General features: G+C 35.5%; 1 protein-coding gene and 1 pseudogene across 1 annotated transcript; one reads left to right on the forward strand and one right to left on the reverse strand.

The window, feature by feature from the left end:
• Nucleotides 1-4684: 4684 nt before the first annotated feature.
• Nucleotides 4685-26356, forward strand: LOC120197390 (annotated as a pseudogene).
• On the reverse strand, nucleotides 19163-19807 carry LOC120197391. Its single transcript, XM_039198933.1, has one exon. The coding sequence runs from the start codon at nucleotides 19745-19747 to the stop codon at nucleotides 19214-19216; it is 534 nt and encodes a 177-aa protein (XP_039054864.1). The 5' UTR covers nucleotides 19748-19807; the 3' UTR covers nucleotides 19163-19213.

The following is a 26356-nucleotide window of genomic DNA, read 5'->3' on the forward strand; positions in this document are numbered from 1 at the left end:
GCCAGATCTTACGCCAGACAACCTGTGTTGGTTTACGCTGCTACACATCAATAGGATCGCGATGAGCCTGATGTGATTACAGGTACTGTTACAATTCATTCAGTTCCATATTTTGCATTGTTTGATAATGGTTTTACCTATTCCTATGTGTCACATTCCATTTCTAAGGGTCTTAATATCCCTGTTGAGAATACTTAGAATATGGTGACAGTTCAAAGTCTCGTAGGTCAGTCCATAGAGTTAGTTCGTATTTATAAAGAGTCTCTACAGTCGCCTTTAGTTCATCCTAATTAGCATATAGATATCCAAATCTATAACCAAAATTATCTTATCAAATTTCTTTACATACATGTAAAATAGTTATTCAAAAAAAGGATTAGAGTTATTCAAAGTGTTCTTATGTCATTTTGAAATAAAATAAAAATTTATGACTAAATTTATTATTATATCAATTTTATTGATCATCACGTCATCAGATTTTAAATTTTTAACAAGAAATACTAATTTTTCTTAATTGTCATTATTGACAATGCACGTATATTGTGCAAACTCAAAACCTTTTAAAAAAATTAACGATATCTTTCTATCATCAAAACCACTCAATGAATTCTATTGGTTTTAATTCTTATTTTAAAATCAAAAAAATTAAAAAGAAAAAGAAAAAGAAATGGGGTGTTATGAATTTATAGAACCTTTCTATCCCTTAAAAAAAGGTTTAAGGGTCACCTTTGTCCCTATAATAGACCAAATTTACCATTTACGTTCCTACCGTATTTTCGTATCAATTTAACCCTCAAAGTTGTTTAATTGCATCATTATATACATTTCCCCTAACTTAAAACTTTAAATTATAAACACTTAGGGGCAATTTGTTTACTTCAGAACGATTAAGCGCTGAATGATTCAAATACTGAATAATTCAAATACTGAATGATTCAGAGGCTCTGAATGGTTTGGCTCTGAATGTGACATGATGTTTGATAACTGGCTCTGAATGATTCAGAATGTACTTCTGTGCTGAATCATTCAACACTGTTTTGCTGAATCAGTCAGCACTGAATCATTCAGAGGTGCGAAACAAACGCGCTGAATGCTGAACGGTTCAACATTCAGCGCTGAATGGTTCCTTTAAGAGGCAAACAAACAACCCCTTAGTTAGTATTTAGAAGTTTAGGGTTTTAAGTTATGAGTAAGGTTATAGAATGATGCAATTGAACAACTTTAAGAGCTAAATCGATGTGAAAATACGATAAGAATGAAAGTGATAAATTAGATCTACTATTGGAGCAAAAGTTAACATTTTACTTTGAAAAAACAAGTAGGGTACTTTCGTTTTTCATTTTCCAGCGTTGTTTTAGGAAGCCTACGGTGTAACTATCCTTTGGGGGGGGGGACAATGTATTGTTTTGTAAAATTCTATTTTACCCTTAGAAGTTAATAAACCAAAATCAAAACCACTTTCCTTCTTCAACAATTTGTTGGCTAACATCCAAAAGAAAAGCTAGTCCTATAGAGAAACGTCTCCCTGCCTATGCCCAAACATTATTAAAAATTTGATAATAACTTTAATTTTATTTTTTAAATATATGTATTGAATTGAAGAGAAGAAAAAAAGAAATATAACTTCCTAAAATTAATTAAAATATAATTTAAATTTTAAATTAAATACTAATAATTTATAAAAGTGTTTTAATGGTCCCGGTCTTAATCTTCTTGGACAATTTACATTCTAGATTATTAATTTTAACTTTTATTCAAATCATAAATATTTAATTTTCATCAATAAAAATAGTAGTTGGATAACTACATTCTATAAGAAAGCAACAAGTCATTATTAAATTATTAATATATTAAAATAAAATAACAAGATAATAATATAATATATATGAGATAAAATCAAGTAATTCAGAATACGAACAAAGACTAAAATCAAGATAATAATATAATATAATATATATGAGATAAAAACAAGTAATTTAGAATAAGAACAAAGACTAAAATAATAGAATTTTAAATATGAATGTTGAATTTGTTAAATTGCTTCATATTAAGATTAAATTGATAAATTCTAAGTGTTAGTGTTATGTATACGAGCCTATGCATGTGTTGTGTGAGTTCTAGAATAGTTTGTTAGCTCTTTGTTATGAGCAGTTAAGTTGTTGAGAGCTGTTAATGGTTTGTTATACAACAGTTGCCTTTCTCCTTGATTGTATAAATAACTACTCTCTAACTCAAGAGAGATCAACTTCTTGTTAATAAAGAATTACAAAGATTTCAGTTCCTTTCTTGTTTATACAGATAGCTCAAGTGCTATCTTATCATGGTATCTTTCGCCAATACCTGGGTGTGTTTCTTCCGCTATTTCTTCCTCATTCCAGTAGCTGCACGATTTTAAGTTCTCACATCGTGTGATTCTTGTCGTCATGGTCGATTTGACGGTTGATCCTGAGGATGTATCCCCGAATGCTTCTTCTCTGAGTCCAGGAGCTTCTCGAGGTATGTTTGGCGTTCAACACATACCAAAACATGATACGATTAAACTCACCGAATCCATATATCTTCTTTGGAAGCATCAAGTGGCTTTGATAATTGACGGCTATGGGTTGCTGAGGTTCATCTCGGCCGGTTCTGTTGCACCAGATGAGTTCATTACTAATGCATTTGGCCAGCTTGAAGATAATCCAGTGTTTGCAGCTCATCGCCTGCAAGATAAACTGCTTGCTTCCTGGCTTTTAACTACTGTGATTACAGAGGTTCTGCCTCACTTGACTGGACTTACAACTGCGATGTCAATCTGGAATACTGTATCTCGTCTATTTGGTGCTCGTTCCAGTGCCAAGATTTCTTCTCTCCGGCATAATCTTCATTCCCAGAACTAAAATTATTATTATATCAAGACACATAATTATTTCATCTAATTTTTTTTGATTAATATGAGGAAAGTACAAAGTAGTATCTGTTCAAAGATAACTCTCAATCATTTGATATTGATCACTCATATCCCTGACATTCATGGTGTTTGAACGTAGAACCTCAAGAAATGACAATAATTTTTTTACCACTGAGGTCACTGATTCTTGCTATTTCATTTGATATTTAAAGATGAAATATCTATTTATAATAATATTTTGGTAAAATGGCAACTTTTGCCCCTATAGTAGATCAATTTATCACTTTTGCCCCTATCATGTTTTTGCATCAATTTAACCCTCGAAGTTACTCAATTGCATTATTTTATACCCTACCCTAACTTAAAATCCTAAATTATAAACTCTAAACCCTAAATCACAACCTCATAACCTCTAAACTATAAGTCCTACATAACTTACAGTTTATAATTCAGGGTTTTAAGTTAGGGATAGGATATAGAATGATGCAATTGAGTGACTTCGAGGGAAAAATTAATGCGAAAACGCGATAGGATCGAAAATGATAAATTGAGTTTACTACAGGGACAAAAGTGACCCTTAAACCTAATATTTTAATTGAGTAACATATTTATAACTTTTAAGAAACATAACTTATTTACTATCAACCTTTAATTAAATATAATGTTCCCTGTATTTTAACATGTTTACGAATTTTATACACGTGTAAGAATTTTTTTAAAGATAGACTTCAAATTATATGTTTAATGATTTGTTTTCAATTATTTTTTTTTAAAAAAATATAGGTGTACTTAATATTCTATCCTCTTTAAGAAAAAAAATATACCCAGCTTTTTGTCTCAAATACAAATCCATCTCATTCACAACCATACAATTTTATAAAAGATTTATTTTCAGACATTAAATTTAAGTTTGTTATATAAAATTTGAGAATAACACATATTATGAATCGAATAAGTTCGATTAGAGATGACAATTTAACTAATAATATATTTTGATACCATACGATTTGAAAAAAATGTTTTTTTAATAAATATTCCAAGTTTGAATCAGGTTGGATCGGTTCATATTTTTATAAAATGTGATGTCGAGTCAGATTTAAGGTGAAAATTCTTCGATCCAGCCTCACTCAGGTAATTTATAATATAAATTTAGGAATGATTGCTATAACACAATCTCTATAGTTTTTTTTTAAATTATGTCCTTATTTTATCAAATAAAAATTATATATTTATTTCAAATAGAGTCGAAGGCATGTTTTTTCCATAAACATTTGTGTTTAGTATAATTTGGATAGAGGAAATATGTTTCTCAAACCGGATTTAAATTAAAAGTGTATACTTCTCAAATCAAGTTAATCAAAACTCGATACAATCCGTCTCGTTATCATCTCTAAATCTAATATCATAAATGACACTATGATAATACTAACATCTTACTCAAAACACAAACATATTTATGAATCCAATTTTTATTTTGGTAAGTAAAAAATTAATTTTTCAGTAAAATTGAAGTTTAATTAAAAAATCTAAATGATTAATTGTATATTAATAAAAAAAAGTTGAAGAATTAAAGAATAGTTGTGATATCACTTATTATGAGAATATTAAAGACATATATTCAGTTATAAATTTTAAGATTTTTTTTTTTGAAATCATGACATTTAATTTTAATATGTTAATTTTATTTTTATCTTAATTTCTTTTTTCATATAATTATATTTTTTTCACCCTGAAATAAAAGTGCACCCTATAAAATGACAAAAACAGAAACAAAGAAATGAGAACAGAAATTGAAGCTCTGTCGTTGCTTGCATTGATAAACGATCAATTTATTTACAGTCGCGGATCAGGCCAATCCCTTGACGAAGCTCGGACAATCGTTTTTTTCTTATTCAACACAGAAAATTTTGAGTTAAATTTCACTAGTCTTCTTGGAGGTAAGATTTTTGGGCGGAATAGTCTTTTGTTCTCTTTTTCTTTCTGATTTCTCAGCAGCTAGCCAGAGATTGTCGTACTTTTTTTACTTTTACATGATCTTATTAGTCTTTATTACCAGGAGTAGCCAACGCAGCAGGAACTGGTTTTAGGTGTAAATTCTTTGGTTTATAATGATTGTTGAAGAATAATGAAGAAAGGAACAAAGAAACTGGGGAAATATGAGATTGTGCGAACAATTGGCCAAGGAACATTCGCCAAAGTTAAGTTTGCAAAGAATACAGACACCGGAGAGAGCGTGGCCATTAAAGTCTTGTCGAAACCCACTATTCTTAAGCACGGAATGGTTGTTCAGGTAATTATTTGATTCTTTCAAAAAAGCTCCCTAAAATCCTTTGGCTTTACCTTTTTTAATTCGTCAAAAGTTACTGTAAATTGTCTGATCACTGCTAATAACCAAATTGGCTCTGCCTTTTGATAGTTTGGTTTGAAAGCAATTTGGGTTGTTTTGCGTTTTATGCTTGAATTATGGCTGGTAAGAGTATGGCTATGGGACATGCTTTAATGAAGAATACAAGAAATTCTCTGGATCAAGGAGGGTACCACTTGAGAAGAAAAGCCTTGCTTATAAGATTTTCTCTTGGCTTTTGATCCTTTTAAGTGAAAAAAAAAATAGATCATATCACTTTTCTGAAATTAAGTAAACAAGGTATCTGGAGGGTGGAGATTATTTTTTCCCTCTTAAAATATGTTAGAATAATATGAATTCAAAGAAATATCATTCATATGCTGCTCTTGTTCGGAGCTAGGAAACCTCCCTGTAGCTCACTCGAGGGAGGATATTTGTGTATTTGAGTTCATGCTTTCCTGGTAGTGGTCATTCAAACCTAAGCCTATGGATTTTAAATGTTTAGCTGCGTAATATTTCAGAGCTTCTATTAACCATGAAATTGGAGAAGCATTTTGCCTACCAGAAGAATCTCTTCCTCTATGCCATTTGGTTTGCTAACCTTTTTTTGGTTTTAATTTATTTTTTCTGATTGGTTTCAGATCAAAAGAGAGATATCCATAATGAAGATTGTTAAGCGTCCTTACATAGTTAGGTTGCATGAGGTATGCGTATATTTAATTAATGTACATCATACTTTTATGTTCTTGCTTACATTGTTGATATTTACCTTGTCCTTTTTTTTTTTTTTGAAATTTAGGTATTGTCAAGTAATACGAAGGTATATATTATTCTTGAGTTTGTTAGTGGAGGGGAACTCTTTGATAAAATTGTAAGACGTCTCCTATCTCATAATTATAGCATATATATATATATATATCTATTTTAATTTCTTGGAGTTTTTCCTTTGTTGTTGGTTTTCCCCCGGGAAACACTTATCTCCTCTTTACTCTTTGTGTAGGTTCACCGTGTAAGACTTCCCGAGGATGAATGTAGGTGATACTTTCAACAGCTTATTGATGCTGTTGCTCATTGTCACAGTAAGGACGTTTACCATAGAGACCTAAAGGTGCAATATTTTTGAAATCAAATCTTTCAAAATCAATGTTTCATGATAATCCTGACCAACTTTTTCTTTTCCTTTGTAATTTATAGCCTGAAAATCTTCTTCTTGACTCTTCTAGAAATTTGAAGGTTTCGGTTGTCAGACTGAGTGCATTACCCCAGCAAGTAAGCATACTGACTAATATCTGGGTTCTATACAGAAAAGTCTTAAAATGTAATTACTTTTCTCTCTCATTAAGCATTGATGTCCATGAGCAGGGAGGTAGACTTCTCCACACAACGTGTGGAACTCCAAATTATGTTGCACCAGAGGTACATTCCTTCAAGTGACTTGAAGGATTATGCATCAATTTTTCCTACTTGTGTACTATGTTTGACTTCCAAAGTATAATGGATTTTTTCTTGCAACTTCGCTCAAAATTAATCGTTATCTACTATAGCCTCTTGAGAGAGAATGAGCGCGTAGGAAGAGAGAGAATGAGCACGTAGGAAGAGAGAGAATTTGAGAAAATTCGAAAAAATCCATTTCTTCTGTGGATGAATGGACTGTGTTCATTGATAATCTTAGTAAAAGGGTCTCTAGACGTGTGTTAAGGGATTTTTTTAGTCCTTGTGGTCAGATTCTGAGAATTTTCATTCCAAGATTTTTAGATAAATCTAATTATAAGTCCTCGACGTTTGCTTTTGTCCAATTTGCTGAGGAGGAAAGTAGGAAGAAAGCAATCCAGTTTGTGAATGGGAAGTGATTTGATGGGAAGATAATTTCTGTTGGGGTTGCTATGTATCAGAAGGATAAGAGGAGGGAAGAGGATAAGGGGAAGAGAATGGTGGAGATCAAGTCAGGGGGAAGGGATATTTCAAATACTGGAAGGACGTTTGAGTCGGGTAGAGGTATGAGAGACGACATTTCATATAAGGATGTAGTAATTTCTGAATGTAACTTGGAGGGTGTTAAGAAGAATGCTCCTGCTGTGAGGAACATTTGGGAGATGCGTATTCCATCAGACAACTCAGAATGGGTGAAGAGATCATTAACAGGGATAATGAAACCTTCTTTTGATCTCGTTTCGTTAAAGGAAGCTTTGGAGATGGAGGGGGTGGAAGTTCAGATTGCGAGATGGGGGTACGTATGGAATGCGTGCATCATTACATTCAATTGAATTGAGGAGTTCTCTCACGTATGGATGAATAAGAAGAAAGAGTTGCTCTTGTGCTTAGACTGGTTGGCACCAGTATTGAACAAAGATGGAGTTCCGATGGCTCTTTGTCAAATAGAGTTGTATGGATTGCCTTTGTTATGTTGGAATGAGTCATTCGTGAAGAAACTTTCTGGGAAGTGGGGTGATTTTATTTGTTTTAAGGAGGAATCAGTGACCAGATCGGACCTGTCGGTGGCGAAAGTTTTGCTAAGGGTGGAAAGTCCTTATGATGTACCTGAGACGATTACGATTGGTTCTTATGGCAGATCCTTCAAAGTTAAGATTTCGATGGGTTCTGTTTTGAAAAACCAGAAGAAGCTGGGAGGAAGATGGTGGAGAAAATTTCAAAAAATGTAACAATGGTTATGTCTTGTCTAGGGAAGGGGTTGGGAGATGTCCTTCTTTGGAAGCAAATGGTGATGAGTTCTCAGACGATGGTACATTCAAAGTCATATCTTGGCTGAATAATGGGCAGAACAGTGGTGTGAATGGAGTTTGTGGGGGACAAGTCCCATCAGGTAAGTCAACAGTAGAAAATTCAAATTGTGGGCTGTCAGGTTTCTTGGAAAATAAGACTAACCAGATGGGAAATCATGTGGGCCTGGGATTGAGGGGTTCAAATGATCGGGTTGACTTTGGTCAGTCAGAGGATAATGAGGTAGTTGGTTCTCCAATTAAGAAACTGATTCCTAATGGGCCTGCTTACAATATAAAATGGGTTGGGAAAAGGTTTTCTACAGCCCAATCCCTGTTATGAAAATTCCTTGAATGTTGTTGACGAGGGAGAGGCTGGGGTGATTAAGGAGAATATGCAGGGGGAGATGGAAGTGGTTCCAAGTGAACAAGGTGTCGAATTGGAGATAGTTCAGTCTGCTGGCCAGAGGAGTCTGGATGGAGATCATGTATGTAGCTTTCAGACCCATAAGTATGCAAAAAGGGATATAAGGTCAGATGATACACTTGGAACAAATTTGGGTCAAATTTCAGACCCGTAAGTATGCAGAAAACGGACCCCTTCTACCATTGTCCATCATAAGGTCAGAAAGGGATATAGGGCTAAACAACATACTTATGGGTCTGAAATTTGACCCACCCTCATCAGTTGAGAAGACGGGTTTGCTGGATTGGTTGAAAAGTCTTTGTCTAACCCTATGATGGACAATGGTAGAAGGGGTCTGTTTTCTTTACTTCGAGGAACAAAACAGCAGATCAAGAAGTGGCCTAATAGGAATTTAAGTGGGATATCCTAAGGGATTTCAGAATTAGAAGGTAAGAATAATGGTTTGGAACAGCTACAAAACGGTGGAATTTAATGCAAGAAAGGGACATGCTGATAATGTCTAGACACGAATTGTAGAAGCTGCACAGAAGAGGAGAGTATTTGGCTACAGAGATCAAGATTGAAATGGAGCAAGGATGGGGATAGGAACACGAGGTTTTTTCACTTAAGAGCAATGAATAGAAACATAATAAATTCTTATGATTATTTTAAGAAGAATTACAATTCTAAAGATACATTAGAGGTGGAAGAAATCAATTTCAATTTCATGAAATTAACAGAGGAGCAGAAGAATGGTCTGGAGGTCAAATTTTCAGAACAAGAAGTGTTGGAAGTAGTTTTTCACTCGGATAGTGCCAAAGCCCCGGGTCCAGATGGTTTCACGATGGGCTTTTTTAAGAAATTCTGGCCTTTCTTGAAGGATCATCTTATGAAGTTTGTGAATGATTTTCATAGAGGGAGGAGTTGGGAGCATGGGGTCAATCATGCTTTTATTACATTGATTCCCAAGAGACTTAATCCAGAAGGTATTGAAGATTATAGACCAATTAGCCTAGTTGGTACCTTATACAAAATTATTTCCAGAATCTTATCGAAAAGGCTGGTTTCAGTTATTAAAGATCTTATTAGCCCCTCTCAGTTTGCATTTATCCCTGGTAGGCAGCTGCTTGATTGTGCTTTTATGGCCAATGAATCCATATACTTTTGGAGGAAAAAAGGAAGGAAAGGAGTTGTCTTCAAGATTGATTTTCGTAGAGCTTGTGACTCAGTCGAATGGCCAATTATTTTGAGATTATTGAAGATCATGGGGTTTGGGGAGATATGGATTTCTTGGATTCGGTACTGTATTTCTTCTGCTTCAATTTCAGTTCTCGTTAATGGTTCTCCAACAACAGAATTTCAGATGGGCAAGGGGTTGAGGCAAGGCTGTAGTTTGTCCCATTTGATGTTTAACATAGTTGGGGAACTCTTGAATTTAATGTTGTGTAAGGCTGCGAATCTAGGTCTTTTTGAAGGGTTTAGTATCGGTAAGGAGGATAATCCATTTAATTTGACTCATTTACAGTTTGCAGACGATCTATTTTATTCTGCAGAGATTCTTCAACTCAAATTCTCAATATAAGGAGAGTTTTGAGGGTGTTTAGTCTAATTTCAGGGCTTCACCTTAATTTGTCTAAGAGTAAACTGTTTGGAGTTAATTTGGAAGAGGACATTGTGAAAGATTGGGTATCTGAAGCAGGTTGTGGGGTGGGTTATTTTCCTATGACTTATCTTGGTTTACCAATAGGTGCAATCAAAAATTCAGAAGTATTGTGGGAGCCAGTTCTGCAGAAAGTGTACAGCAGGCTAGCAGGTTGGAAAGTTTCCTCTTTATCGATGGCTGGGAGGATGGTATTGGTGAAATCGGTGCTATCTTCTTTACCTATTTTCTACCTTTCTATCTTTAAATTACCGTTGAAGGTAAATCAGAAACTAAACTCTATAATGGCTAGATTTCTTTGGGGTGAAGGACAAGCCAAGAAACAGATCCATTGGATAAATTGGAATATGGTGTGTCAACCTTATGACGAGGGTGGCTTGGGAATCTTAGACTTGAGACTGGTTAACAGAGTATTGCTAGGGAAATGGGTCTGGAAGTATGCAAACGAGAAAAAAGCTCAGTAGAAAAAATTACTGTGTTGCAAGCTTAATGTTAGTAATTTATCCTTATCAATATGCAATGTCGTTTGGCCTATAGACTCTTGGATTTGGAGAGGTATTCTGAATAATTATGAGAAAGAGGATCAAATAGGGGAGTGTTTGAGGTCCAATTCGAAGATTCAAGTAGGGAATGGTAGATCAATTGAATTTTGGAATGATGTTTGGGTCAATGGCTCTTCCTTAAAGAGTTAGTTCCCTAGGATATTCGCTCTATCGAACAATAAAAAAGGAAAAGTGGCAGATTTTGCTTTGAAAATAATGGTTGGGTTTGGAATATTCAGTTAAGGAGGAACTTATGTGACTGGGAATTGGACCAGTGGATGTCATTAATGCTTTTGATTGATAATATTCGCCTGTCTGAATCAGTAGATGATTTCCTTGGGTGGTCGGGGAATGGTGATGGTTTGTTCTCGGTTAAGTCATGCAGAATGGCTCTTTCAAGCAGAAATGGAGATACTTTTCAGTGGAAGAAGTGGGTTTGGTCTGGTTTGGTACCTCCTAGAGTGGAAACTTTTCTATGGCAGATTTCTCATAGGAAAGTGGCTGTTAGAGTGGAACTTAAGAAGAGAGGAGTTAATCTGGAAAATGTCCCGTGCCCATTATGTCATAATTTTGAGGAATCAATTCAATATCTTTTTGTATCTTGTTCGGTTGCAATGGAGCTGTGGAATAGATTCATAAAGTTTTGGGATATTTCTACAGTTTTGCCAAGATCCTGCTTCACTACTTTGTTCTTGGTCTTATATTAGGGAGTACTCTACCATCTGGAAGTTTATCCCTGGAGTAGTTTTCTGGTCACTATGGAAAGCGAGGAATTCAGTTGTATTTGAAAACTAGAATTTTGATAGCTCATCTCTGTTCTTTATAACCAGATTTAGGCTGGCTAAATGGTTTTTAGCTAAATTCCCTCTTGTTAATATTCAGGTTGATTTAATAATAGGGGATCCATCGCTTGCGGACAAAATCCATACTAAGCTATCTAAGAAGAAGGTTATTTGTTGGTCTCCGCCCCCTCATGATTTCTTTAAATTCAATGTTGATGGGGCGGTGAGAGGGGATGGGCTGCAAGGAGGAATTGGAGGAGTTTTGAAAGATTCCAACTGCTCTATTTTAACCTCTTTCTCTATGGTTGTGGGACCTGGACCTCCTATGTTTGTTGAGTTAAAAGCTATTAAGCAGGGAATTGATGTATTTCTTTCATCGGAGTGGGCAATGAAGGGAAGACTTATCCTTGAGAGTGATTGCAGGAAAGCAATGGATTGGATCTTGATACCTATTTCTGCCCCAACGTTTTTTAGTTCTTTGGTTGAGAAAATTGGGGCCTTTGTATCTGCTAGGGGTTTTATTATTAATTGGATTCCAATGAGTTGTAATTGGGAAGCAGACAAGCTAGCAAAAGAGGGGATTGGTTGAGGTGTTGTTCTGTTGTTGTAGTGTTATGTATTTTATCTAGGGAAGTTTATTATGTAAGCTGTATCTTATGTAATTATGGGTTATCAATAAAATGAGGCACTCTTTTCCTCCTTCCGCTAGTTGCCTCTTTCACAAGAGCCAACTAAGAGGGAGGTTTTTAACGAGGCCTCCTATTCCTATAAAAAAAAAATCTACTGTAGCCTCTTACATTTTGAACTGCTAGACTTTGCTTACAATATATATATATATTAACTTTTTCTGTATATTAAGATTTTGTATGCCAATGCCACTAAATAATGTAAAATTTTGCTAATCAAATTGCCAATGTAAATTTATCATGCTCCAGTCAAGCAGAGCCCATTTTTCCCAAGTAATATATGTTCTCAGGTTTGATCCATAGACAACTTCTTACATTATAAAGGTATCTTAACAGCTGATCTATCACTTTACTGTCTTTGCTCTGTCACTCCTTCAGATAGTTATCAGTTGGTTTAACATACTTTTTTATCAGTTACTACGGTCTATGAGTGTTCAGTTAGTAAATACATATTAATCAGTTTAATATTACACATGATGCAACTTTGCAGAAACTGATAAGATTCCAAAAATAATATTCTTATCATTAGTTTGTGATGTTTACTAAGGGGGATAAGGGTCTGAGATGCTAATGGTATCATGTTAAATGTTACTGCTGAAATAAAGTGATGAATAGGACACCAAGTATGGTTAAGACTTTCGGGGCTTTTCTTGATAAGTATTTGCCCATTAATTTAGTTTATTCCTTTTGATGTTTCATCTTATTATTGATGGTTGTTGACTGTTTTTGTCATCATGACTATTCACTAATATTTGTAGTTTCTTTTTTCTTGTTTGGTGAGATCTGGTCAGCATTGAATCAGAACCAGATTATATAATTTATGTTTAAACGTGGTTCAGATGGATTTGTTTAGTTTTTGTTATGTATCTGAATCTCATGATAACTTATTGCCCATCAGGTGCTCGGCAATGACGGTTATGATGGTGCGGCTGCTGATGTGTGGTCTTGTGGGGTCATTCTCTTTGTTATAATGGCTGGGTATCTCCCATTCGATGAGATAGACCTTCCAACCTTGTACAAGAAGGTTATTACCGTAATTTTTGCACTGTTAATTTATACACTAATAATGTGCAATGTACTCCTTTATTATTAGTAAATTTTTCCATCATTGTAGACAGACTTCTATTAAGCTATTTGTCTACAGTTATGTTGCAATGCTCTAGCTGTTTTTCCTCCAGGCCTTTTGAGTTCTAATGAGTGCTTGCCGTGTTATCTATGAACCAATTTTGTATCTTGTTCTTATAATTTTTTTTTCCAGAATTGAGTCCTGTGCTGGAGCTATTATAATTATTGCGTCTTTGCATATAGAATAATGGAGGATGCAAACACATATATGCAATTAATTATCGCTCTAGTAAAATCATACCATTTAGTATATGTCTTGCTAAGAGGAACCACCTTAATTCAACTTAATGTTATCCCTTGAGCATTTAGTAGGAGTGCTGATATAACTGTAAAACTTCTAACTATTCCTTTTGTCAATGTGCAGATTAGTGCTGCCCAATTTACTTGTCCATTTTGGTTTTCTCCTGGGGTAAAATCATTGATACAAAAGATCCTTGATCCCAATCCTAAAACCGTAAGTATATTTTGCTTAGTGGTGAGTTCTAGTTTTTGCTTATTCAAACGCCATTGTTAACATGTCATATTTATTGCCTTATCCCGTATGCCCAAGAATACCTTATATTTTTACACATCCTTGAACCACTCAATGTATTTTTTTTTGTTATCCTACTTGATGTAATATCTAAGCTCAAGAAGATTTGATGTCTACTACTCTGGGATATGGTGGATGTTTACCGCTCTAGTTTTTGTTTATTTGAATTCCATCGTTAACGTGTCATATTTATTGCATGATCCCCAATGTCCATGAATACCTTATATTTTTACACACCCTTGAACCACTCAAAGCATTGTTTTTGTTATTCTACTCTATGCAATATCTAAGCTCAAGAAGCTTTGATGTCTACGCCCTGGGATATGGTGGATGTTCTGTATATTGAAGAACACAAAGATTAAGATTCAAGATTCACAAGGCAAAGCACTACCCATACTAATAGTCAAATGAATAGAACAACTTGTTTTTAGATGAAAGTCCTAAAGTTTTAGAAAATGCAACAGGTAGTTTCGGCATGAGAATCAAAGAATGGAGTTCCATTACATCTGGTCTTATTTTCTTAAACTCTACTGTTTGTGATTTTCCGAATTTTTCAAAATACGATCGTGGGCATTAGTTAGATGAAACAAGGTGAACAATGCAAATTAGTAACTGTTATGATGCTTGTTTGATGTTTCTGAACCACTCTCTAACTGGTTCCGGAGTAACTGCAGCGTATTCAAATTGAGGGAATTCAAAAAGATTCATGGTTCCGCAAGCATTATGTGCCTGTGAAACCTAGAGAAGAAGAAGTGAATTTGGATGATGTCCTAGCAGTTTTTGATGATATTGAGGTGGGGAATTTGTTCTTTTTTTTCCCTTCGTATTATTACTCTTCTTAGCCTATGAGATCTGATGTTAGCTTATGTATTTTTTATTTTTTCATGTCAACACTAATGGTTATTATTAGAGTAGATCATGTTAATGCATCCTGATTGCCTTGAGAACCCTTTTCTCTGGATTTTTGTTCTGTTCTGTGCCATTATTCTCTTTGCTGAGCAGTTACCGGTACTTCGCAGGACCAATTTGTATCCGAGAAGCCCTTAGTCAATGAGGGGGGTCCCCTGATAATGAATTCATTTGAGATGATTACGCTATCCCAAGGCTTGAATCTGTCTGCATTATTTAACAGGCAACAGGTACAGCAAACATGTCAGTATTTTCTGCTCCTGTATAGAATCTTAGTCCTTGTTGAGTTGTTGTTTGTAGTTAAAATTGCTCATACTTTTGTGGTTTCAGAAGTTAGCATTCCCAGTATTTTATCTTTTGTATTATTCTTCACTTCAAAGAATGGTCAATTCTATCTCTCACTTTGTCATGGTTCTTGGTTGGTTATTGCTTGTACTTTTGTTGCTTTTCTTGCTTGCTTTAAATATGAAGAAAAGCATATTGAGTTTCTATCTACTTGCATACCGTTCAGGAAATGAGAAAGGGTTGGTGGGGTGATCTTCTCTTCTCCCTTTTTTATGATCTCAATGCCTGTCTATGTTGTTTGCTGATAACTTCTTTTGGAGAATGAGATGTATATACTGTTTAATGCTATTTTGTACGATCTTTTTTTGGTAGGATTATGTAAAATGGCAAACTCGTTTTGTATCACGCAAACCAACTACAGTTATAATCTCAAGTGTTGAAGCTGTTGCTGAATCAATGGGACTGAAGGTTCATACACGTAATTACAAGGTATGACATATCTTCCTTACAAAATTCAGTTGGTTCATTACGAATATGCTTTAGAGAGGGTTGTCCACAAAATGAAGCAATTTTATCTTTTTACTCCAATTGTTTTCTTTTTTCTTCTAAAGATAAAAACAAGCTAGGCATAGGCTAACATGCTGATAGAGAAGCACCGACATGGCTTCTTTGTGATAGGCACCTTACTAATTCTAAATTTGAATACTTCTCGAAGGAACTTTCAGAAATAATTCGGTTAAGCTAATACCAGCTACTGAGGATTTGAAGCCAGATATTAGATACCTGTCCACTTTTTGTGATAATAACATTAATGGAAAAGGTTAAATGAAGAAACAACACTGTTTAGGTTACTTGAACTTTCTGTTCTTAGCAATATATATGGGACACCCTACTGTCTGAGCGGGATCATGTGTCATATTGCAAAAGAACATCAGTGTATAAGTTTACTATATATTATATCATTTATTTCCCCTTAATTTCTGTTCTTTCCTTCCAACTGCAGACAAGACTTGAGGGAAGATATGCAAACAAGCATGGGCAATTTGCAGTGGTCCTGGAGGTAGACTCCTAGAACTCTTATCTCAATTGGTAATAAATGTGTTTTTACATTGGCAGGTTAATTTCAAGTCGACTTTTTTTTAGTTTTATGCATTACCATGAACAGTGGGATAGATAGATAAGTTTTCCCACAGGTCGTTGATATCTCCCCCTGTCTACTTCCTCTCCATCTTCATTATTTCCAAGTTTCAGATTGAATTCCATCGGGGTCTCTATAGGTTTGCAACCTAACATGCCAGTATCCTTCAGTAAATCTAGGACATATTTTTGTTGAGAGATAGAGATACATGTTCGAGACCTTGCTACTTCCATTCCAAGGAAGTATTTTAGATTTCCCAAGTCCTTAAGCTCAAATTCAGTGATAAGGAACTCTTTTAGGCATCCGATTTCATTCGAATCATCTCCTGTTAGAATGATATCGTCAACATATACTATAAGGATGAAGCATTTACCTTCCTTTGAATGCTTGTAGAACATGGTATGGTCAGCCTGTCCTTGGGTATATGCCCTGCTGGTCATAGCCTTGGCAAATTGACTAAACCAGGCTCTTGGGGACTACTTCAACCCATATAGTGATTTCTTTAACCTGCATACCCGACCTTTTTCTTCTTCGAATCCTGGTGGAAAGTCCATATACACTTCCTCGACCAATTCACCATTTAGGAAGGTGTTTTTAACATCCAACTGAGTCAAAGACCAATCAAGATTTGCAACAAGTGACAGAAGAACCTGAATAGTATCAACTTTGGCAACAGGTGCAAAGGTCTCATCATAGTCGAGCCCATATGTCTGAGTGAATCCCTTTGCCACAAGTCGAGCCTTGTGCCTGTCAATATTTCCATCAGTTTTGAATTTGGTGGTGAAAATCCATTTGCAGCCTACTGTTTTTTTCCCTTTAGGCAGATCCGAGATTTCCCATGTTCCATTGTTTTTTAGAGCATTCATTTCTTCCATTACATCATGTTTCCATTCGGGTGATTCAAGAGCTTCCTTCACATCCCTTGGATGTTTTACATGGTCAATATTTGTCACAAAGTTTTTGTATGACTTGGATAGATTTCCATAAGAAACAAACCGAGAGATAGGGTGTTGGGTGCAGGTCCTTACACCTTTTCGAATAGCAATTGGGAGATTAATAGATGGAGAATTAAGAATTACCTCTGTTGTAGAACAGTCTACGGTTGTAGATGAATTTGGCACTGCTATGTTAGCTTCTGGAGAGTAATGATGCCTTGAATAAACCCGGAGTTCAGGAGCACAGAGTTGCTGAGTTTCAGGAGCAAGTTGTGGAGCAAGCTGTTGTTGTTTCTGCAGACTAGGATCATCATTGTGCCGCTGGGAAGGGGGCTGCTGTGAGGGGATTATGAGGATGTCATTTGTATGAAAGTTTTGTGGTATATTAGGATCGGGTGGTGGAGTAATAAGGAGGGTATTGAGGTTCTCATCTTCATTGAGAATCTCTCCTTGAAGATGAGTTGCTGAAAAATATGCTTCTATTTCAAAGAAGGTTACATCTCGGGAAACAAATGCACGATGCAAAGTAGGTAACATTTGTACCCTTTTTGCGTAGGGGAGTAGCCAATAAAAACACAAGTATGAGCACGAGAGTCAAGTTTAGATAGGTTGAGTTGATGGCTATGGACAAAGGCTTTGCACCCGAGTAATTTAACCGGTAAGGTAGGAACATGAAAAAGAGGGAAAGTTTTTTGAAGGGTATTTAGAGGTGTTTGAAATTTAAGGACTTTGGATGGCATTCGGTTGATTAGGTAGCATGCGGTAAGAACAACCTCTCCCCATAGGTATCTTGGGTTATTTGTGGTAAACATTAGGGCTGAGCAACATTTAATAGGTGCCGATTTTTCCTTTCTGAAAGTCCATTTTGTTGTGTGTTTGGATAAGAGCTTTGGTGTATGATGCCTTGTTTTGTAAGGCAAGGACTTAAAATCGAGTTGAAGTACTCTCTTCCATTATCAGTGCGGAGCGTTTGTATGGTGGAATTGAATTGGTTATAATCGTTGAATGAGAATTTTGGAATACTTTGGGTGTTTCGGACTTTTCTTTGCGGAGATAAACCCAACAAACTCTAGTATGATCATCAATAAATGTTGTAAACCATCTAGCCCCCGTAATATTTTTCACTCGGCTAGCCCCCCCATAGATCACTGTGTATTAAGGAAAAAGGTTTGGATTGGATGTAAAGTTTTAATGTATAAGGAATACGAGTATGTTTTGAAAGTTGCCAGATTTCACAATTTAGGGATTTTGGATTTTTATTTCAAAATAACAATGGAAGTAAATACTTCACGTGCAAGAAGTTTGGATGTCCTAGCCTTTTGTGTCACTGCCACATCATAATTCTGTCCTCATGTGAAGCAGATAACGCCAAACTTCCTTTTTTATTGTTGTCGCGATCGTCTTTCGGGTGGGCCCAGAATCGGGCTTCAACTTGAATGAAATGGTTAGAGTCGTCACCGATCATTTTAAAAACAAATTTTAGGTTGATCGTACACCATCTTACCTGATTTGCGTTTTACTAGAAATGTGTCGAGTTCGAGAGTTTGTTACAGACAAGGAAGGATTAACACCTTTGTACTGCCCTTTAGGTACCAATTAATTTGTCAGTTGTCTTAATTGCGAAAATTAAAATTAAAAATTAAAAATCCGATTCAAATAACTTACCTTCGATTGATTAAAAATTCCCCTAAAAAGTCAAGAATATTGTTAGATTGTAAAATAAAAAAATAAATATGAAAAAAATAAAAAATATTAATATAATAATAATAAAATAAATAAAATACATAGATAAAGATAAATAAAATTGAGTAAGAAAAAATAATAAAAAAAAGGATTAAATTTTGAAATTAAAAAAACATAGAAAATGTTAAGAAAATAAATATTAACAAAAAAACCAAAACATAAATAAAAAAATGATCAAATTGAATTAAATTAGAACTTATTGACTGAAATTAATGTTAAAAGTGAACTGCAAGAGAAAAAAGATTAGGGAGTTAGATTGGCAATAATCAAAGTTAAACATCAAAATTAAATTACAAAGAAATGCATCAAAGATAGGGGGACCAGAAGAAGAATTTTACCACAATATTTGAAGGGCTATGAAAGAAATTACCCATAATAGTTGAAGGACCATAGGGAGTGTTTACCCAAGGTTCAAAACCATGTGGGTTTATTTTGTTTTCACGCACAGAAGCTAAAAGTTGGCTAAAAGTTACTGGTTCAAGTAATAAACTATCCAAGTTTCAGCAATGGAATTTCAAGTCATAACTGAGGTATGGATTTCGCTAGGATGAATTGTTTAAGTAAAGCTTTCTCTTCATCGAGCCGCTTCTTCTCTTCGAGATATTTCGGTTTGACTTTCCTTTTCTCTTCTAATATATATTTAAAAAGTTCATGTTGCTGACTCTCTGGAATCAGTTCAATCACCTTTAAATACCGTGTGACGGGTGGTGCAGGTAATGAGGTTTCGGTAACAGGAGGAGCGACAGTTGTAGTTGAAACAAGAGGACTCGAATCAACATCTTCTCCTGTTATGCTCAAGTCATTTTTCTTCGTTCTAATGAAAAGATAAGCTCCAACAGTAAAGTTAACAGCCAAAATAAGAGGCCAAAGGAACTTGTAACGCCTTACAAAAGACTCCCTTGGAGGTTGAAGTGGCGGCGACTGACCCATTGTATATGATGTTGCTACACCTGATGATGTTGAAGGAAAATCATTTCCTTTCTGTTGCTTCTGAAATTGCTTCAATTGAGCTTTATTGGGTTTGTGATAGTAGAGCTTTGGACATTCGCTCATTGTTGAGATTCATTTTCCGCTAAAGCTTCGATCTTTCTCTGCTCTCCCCGTTTTTGCTTTCTCCCTCACTGCCCCCTCCCCCATGTATCAAGATGCCTCCTTGATTTATTTATGGTTGTATGCATATGGTAGTGGTGGAGTAGGATTAGTGGTAGGGTAGGTTTTTTAGTGGTGAGATGAGGGTAGTGGTGAGATGATGATAGTGGTTAGGTTTGATTATTTTTCTAACTTACAGAACGTGGGGTGACTGAAATTTGCTTTTGGAAAAGCTCTCAAATTACAATAGGTACAATTACAAGTTTGGTCCTTGCACTTTGTTACCTCTTTAATTCTCGGACAAAATTAGGGTATTACAGCTGCCCCTCTTTGCTCGTCTGTTGTGTAAATAACGACGAAGCAAAGACAAAATAATGGCCTAATTTTCGTCTGGAGCTCCAATTCTTTGTCTGAAAATCAGAGGATTTGAAGAAGACATTGTTCCTTCATATTGAGGACGGCAGACCATCTTTAAAGATGATAACACGGTTCCCACGTGATGAGGACGGCTGGTTATCTAAGGTTGACGCGGCTCCTACGTAATGAGGAGATCTGGTCGGTAGATGACAATGTTTGTTGTGACACTAAGTCGATCCATTGGGCACGATATCCTTCTTCGTGAAGTTGAAATCGTGGGTGGCTCCTTCGTCGTGAAGTTGAGTTTTGAGTTGGATATCATTCGTTGTGAAGTTGAAATCCAATCATTGTTTCAACAAATTGGCTTTGAGTTGAATATCATTCGTTGTGAAATTGAAATCTAATCTTAAATATTGCTTCACCAAATTGGCTTTGAGTTGGATATCCTTCGTTGTGAAGTTGAAATCCAATTTTGAGTAAGTTGCATTCTTTGAGTTCAATATCATTCGTTGCGAAGATGAAATTGACTCTAGCATGAATCTGCAAAATTATGCTCATATGAGATGCTATGGATGTAATGCTCTTATGTGTGCCTAAAATGTATGTGAAATATGTTATTTTAGGATTTGGAGAGAAATCTCAATCTCTGGTTGTCAGTTTTGATGGCTCTTGAATCTGATTCTTGATCTTGGATTCTTCAACATGCTTAAATCCGATGTACAAAATGTTGATATGTGAAGTGAATGGTTGCGTGAGCAGTCTTCATTCTACCCCTGACTCAATTTGTCTTCATTTCCACCAGAGTGTACTCTTGCAAACCTCAACCTCAAGTGTGGCTACCATGCATTTGATATGCCCTCGAGTTGAATGAGATCAAACTCGAAAGTTTTTGTTGACAGATAAGCCTTCTCGCCTTGAGTTATGCTGTAAACTTAACTGAGAGATAGTCATTTGTCACTAAAACACAGCTAACCCAGGTCTTCTTGAGTTAAAGATCCCAGTTTAAACTTTAACCGGAAAGTAGTTGATACGTCATCGAGCTGAATGGAATCGAACTCGAAAGTTTTCATTGACAAATAACACTTCTCGCCTTGAATTATGTTTTACTAAGCTAAGAGATTGCCTCAGAACTTCTTGACTTAAAGACCTCGGCTTCAACCGAAAAGTAGTTCCTCGATGTTACTATGTGATTGATGTGTTGTCGAGCTGAATGGAATCGGACTCGACAGTTTTTTGTTGACAGATAGCCCTTCGTATTGAGATATACTGTAAATTTGACATGCCCTTGAGTTGAATGGAATCGAACTCGAAGGTATTTGTTGACAGATAACCCTTCTCGCCTTGAGTTATGCTGTAAATTTGATATGTCCTTGAGCTAAATGTAATTGAACTCGAAGATTTTTATTGACAGATAACCCTTCTCGCCTTGAGTTATACTGTAATACCCTAATTTTTTCCGGGAATTAAAGAGGGAACAAAGTGCAAGGACCAAACTTGTAATTGTACCTATTGTAATTTGGGGGCTTTTCCAAAAGCAAATTTCAATCACCACACGTTCTGTAAGTTGGAAAAATAATCAAACCTAACCACTATCATCATCTCATCACTACCCCACCACTAAAAAACCTACCCTACCACTAGTCCTACTCCACCACTACCACATGCATACAACCATAAATAAATCAAGGAGACATCTTAATACTGAGGGGAGAGGGCAGTGATGGAGAAAGCAAAAACAGGGAGAGAAGAGAAAGATCGAAGCTTTAGCGGAAAAAGAATCTCAACAATGAGCGAAGATCTAAAGCTCTACTATCACAAACCCAATAAAGCTCAATTGAAGCAATTTCAGAAGCAACAGAAATGAAAGGATTTTCCTTCAACTTCATCAGGTGCAGTAACATCATATACAATGGGTTAATCGCCGTCAACTCAACCTTTAATGGAGTCTTTTGCAAGGCGTTACAAGTTCCTTTGTCCCTTTTTTTGGTTGTCAACTTTTCTGTCGGAGTTTATCTTTTCATGAGAACGAAGAAAAAGGACTCGAGCATAACCGGAGAAGATGTTGATTCGAGTCCTCTTGTTTCAACTGTAACTGTCGCTCCTCCTCTTGTTATCGAAACCTCATTACTTGCACCACCCGTCACACGGTATTTGAAAGTGATTGAACTGATTCCGGAGAGTCAGCAACATGAACTTTTTAAATATATATATTGGAAGAGAAAAGGAAAGTCAAACCAAAATATCCCAAAGAGAAGAAGCGGCTTGATGAAGAGAAAGCTCTACTTAAACAATTCATCCGAGCGAAATCCATACCTCAGTTATGACTTGAAATTTCATTCCTGAAACTTGGTTAGTTTGCTACTTGAACCAGTAACTTTTAGCCAACTTTTGGCTTCTGTGCGTGAAAACAAAATAAACCCACATGGTTTTGAACCTTGGGTAAACTCTCCCTATGGTCCTTCAACTATTATGGGTAAATTCCTCCATAGCCCTTTAAATATTGTGGAAAAATTCTTCTTCTAGTCTCCCTATCTTTGATGCATTTCTTTATAATTTAATTTTGATATATAACTTTGATTATTATCAATCTAACCCCCTAATTTTTCTCTCTTGAAGTTCACTTTTAGCATTAATTTCAGTCAATAAATTCAAATTTAATTCAATTTGATCCTTTTTTATTTATTTATGTTTCGATTTTTTGTTAATATTTATTTTCTTAACATTTTTCTATGTTTATTTTTTTATTTCAAAATTTAACCTTTTATTATTATTATTTTTTATTGCATTTTTTATTTTTTTCTTACTCAATTTTATTTATCTTTATCTATATATTTTATTTATTTCATTATTATTATTATATTAATATTTTTTATTCTTTTTTCAGATTTATTTTTTTTTATTTTACAATCTAACAATATTCTTGACTTTTTAGGAGAATTTTTAATCAATCGAAGGTAAGTAATTTGAATCGGGTTTTTAAATTTTAATTTTCGCAATTAAGACAACCGACAAATTAATTGGCACCGAAAGGGAAGTACAAGGGTGTTAATCCTTTCTTGACTGTAACCGACTCTCGAACCCGACACATTTCTGGTAAAACGCAGATTTGATAAGATGGTGTCCGATCAACCTAAAATTTGTTTTTAAAATGATCGGTGGGACTAACCATTTCATTCAAGTCGAAGCCGATTCCAGGCCCACCCGAAAGACAGTCGCGACAACTTGTCTACTCTGTTGGGGATGCTGGCTAGGGTTCAAAAACCCTAGATGCTTCATGTTGGGCCGGTTCGAGTCTGAACCGGGTCTTGGGTCGGGGCTCCATTTGGATCTGGGCTGCAATTGGGTTTGGGTGTGTAATGGGTCAGCGTGTAGCACTTTCATTTGGGCTTTGGGCCTGGCACATGTAAAAATAAATATAAATATATGTCCTATATTATATAATATAATTGTAATGTCATAAACCAACATAAATATATTATATAACGATATGAACATAATAATATAAACCGAATCGAGCCGGACGAAATTAGGTGTCTACAATTGTCTTTATTCCATATGTAGAGTCCATCATCAACCTTAGTAGTGCCAATCATCTTCCTCGATTTCTGTTCCTGTAAAACACAACCACGAGTAGAAAATTCAACAAGAGTAGCATTATCCTCAATTAGTTTACTAACTGATTGTAAATTGCAGGATATATTTGAGACATGTAAGACTTTGTCAAGAGAGTTTTTCAGTGAGTTGAATTGCCCCAGTTCTAGCAACAGGCGAGTATGAACCATCAGCTATTCGGATACGAGATTGATTGTGACAGGGGATGTAGCTGTGGAACAGGGATGAGTTACCTGTCATGCGGTCGGAGACACCTAAATCCAAGATCCAATCGGATTGATTAGTTTAATCCGAAGTAATATTAAAAGCAGTACCTTGAATAGCCAAGGATCCATGAGCAGTGGATGTTTCAAGTATCTTGTGTAGGGCTTCAAGTTGAGATTTGATTAGGCGGACATCCAAGGTATTTTCTGTAGAGGATGAAGTGTTGGATGATACAAGAGCCTTTGTCTCTTTCTGAATTTTTTTGCTTCCAGGGTATCCATGGAGTTTGAAGCACTTTTCTCTCGTATGACCAGTGCGGTTGCAGTGGCCACACCAAGGTCGTTCTCTTGTTCGACTTTGGCCTGCATCACTCCTCTTTTGGAATTGAGGACCCCTAGATACAAGGGCTGAGGTTTCAACAGGACGATGTCCAGTGGTAGTCACTGGTTTTGGGTCCTTATTATCTCCCATCATAACTCGATGACAATTTTAGGCAGAACTCCTCTTCCTACCATTGGTGAAGCTTTTGCAGAAGTTCGAAGAGAGGAAAATTGTCATCGAGTTAATTTCTCCATTGATATATCCTAATTTCCCACGGCCTCAAATAACCATTAGAACTGATTGAGACCACTGTAGGAAATTTTTTCCATCTAAACGGTGGTTGGTGATTATAAGAGAGGAACTCATGTCACCAAGAGGGATTGGTTGATTTATGTTTTGGGTAACATGTGAGGTTTCAGATTCGGAAAAATTTTCTGGTTGTTCTGTCATAGGAAGAAAACAACGCAAGAACAATTTCTAGAGGAAGAGCAGAATAGGATCGAATGAGTCCTACAACTCTGATGCCATGAACAAATGTGAGAAGAAATGAAATTCTTACTTTATTGTTCTAAACGTAAATTACAATTTATAAGGAAGAACTACTCTAAGTTAGGAAATGATTCCTAAGATCAGGGAATTAGATTAGTGACTATTTACATAAGGCAAACTCCTAGAATTAAGAAAAAAGATAGTCCCTTGATTCTAGGAATTCCAACACATGCAATACAAATTAGATTAAACTAGAGCGGGTTAATAATTTTCCTGTTACTCTAATATGTGCTAAATCTTTGTCTGGTGTAGTTGATTCTCTCAAACTGATCTCAAAAGCTACAATTCAACCATTTTTGGTTTGCTAGAGGGATTTTATTTTCAATATGTTCTCCAGTAAATGGCCATGTACTTGTTCTTAGTTGTCTTTCCTTCTGCCATTTTTGCCTTAAACGATTCCAAGTTCTACCTTTCACCTCTTATGCCATTGTCCTCAATCTTCTTCGCATGAGATTAAAACGTCTATTTCTAACCTTTTCTGTTTCTGTTTTATGAATCAAGAATGACCTTATCGCAGATTTATTTTAGCTTATTATATTCTCTGTAATTTTCCGATTAATGATACAACATGGATATGTCTAGTTTGCTTCCTAGCTGCCTACACCATATGTTGTTGACCTATAGCAACCTTTGACTGTAGTTATGCAAATCCCTTTTTTGAATTGGTAGCTTGTTCTTGTATCTTGTTTGCTATCAGAGTAAATTGAGTTTCAAGAAATGTCTATCCCCAACTACTGATAGGGTAAATATATATTTTGGTATCTGAACTTGGCTTTAAGGTGCGATTTGATATCTAATGTCTAAACTTTTTTTGGGTCCAATTGGATACCTGAACTTGGCTTTAAGGTTCAATGTAGTACCTAATTTTTTTTTCCAATTAGGTACTTAAACTTGACTTCATGGTTCAAAAAAGTCATTTATTGTAAGCATCGATTGGACCAAAAATTGAAGTTTGAGTATCAATTTGAACCAATGAGTCACATTCAGTTACCTAATTGAACCACAAAAAAACATTAGGTGGCAAATTGAACCACAAAAAAACATTAGGTGGCAAATTGAACCTTAAACCGAGGGTTTTGTTGTAGAATTGCACCTTAAAGTCAAGTTCAGGTACCAATATATATATATATATATACCCTTACTGATAATAATGTTTTCTTTTGACAGTTCTACAAGAGTTTCTGTAGTAAGCTAGAAAGTATCATCTGGAAACCAACGGAGGGTCTTAACAGAAATCCCAGTTTCTTTAGAGCAATGACTTACTGATCCTTTTTGAGTGGACATGGTGCAACATCAGTTGCACGAAAACTGGCCAAACGAAGCAATTCCTCTTCGGCTAAGCTTCGGTTTCCAGGTTTTCATTGGCAGATGAAAGCTCCTAAGAGCATATTACTATCCATGGTGATCTGTAGGTTTGTGTTTTCATCCACTTCTTTTCCTCTGATTCTCCCATTGAAACACAGGTCCAGAAGACTTGGTTTTTAAGTGTTGTATGTATGTATTCAGTGCATGGCATATGTAATAATAATG

The sequence above is a fragment of the Hibiscus syriacus genome, unplaced genomic scaffold (genome assembly GCF_006381635.1).
Source record: "Hibiscus syriacus cultivar Baekdansim isolate YM2019G1 unplaced genomic scaffold, ASM638163v2 tig00117048_pilon, whole genome shotgun sequence".
NCBI lineage: Eukaryota > Viridiplantae > Streptophyta > Magnoliopsida > Malvales > Malvaceae > Hibiscus > Hibiscus syriacus.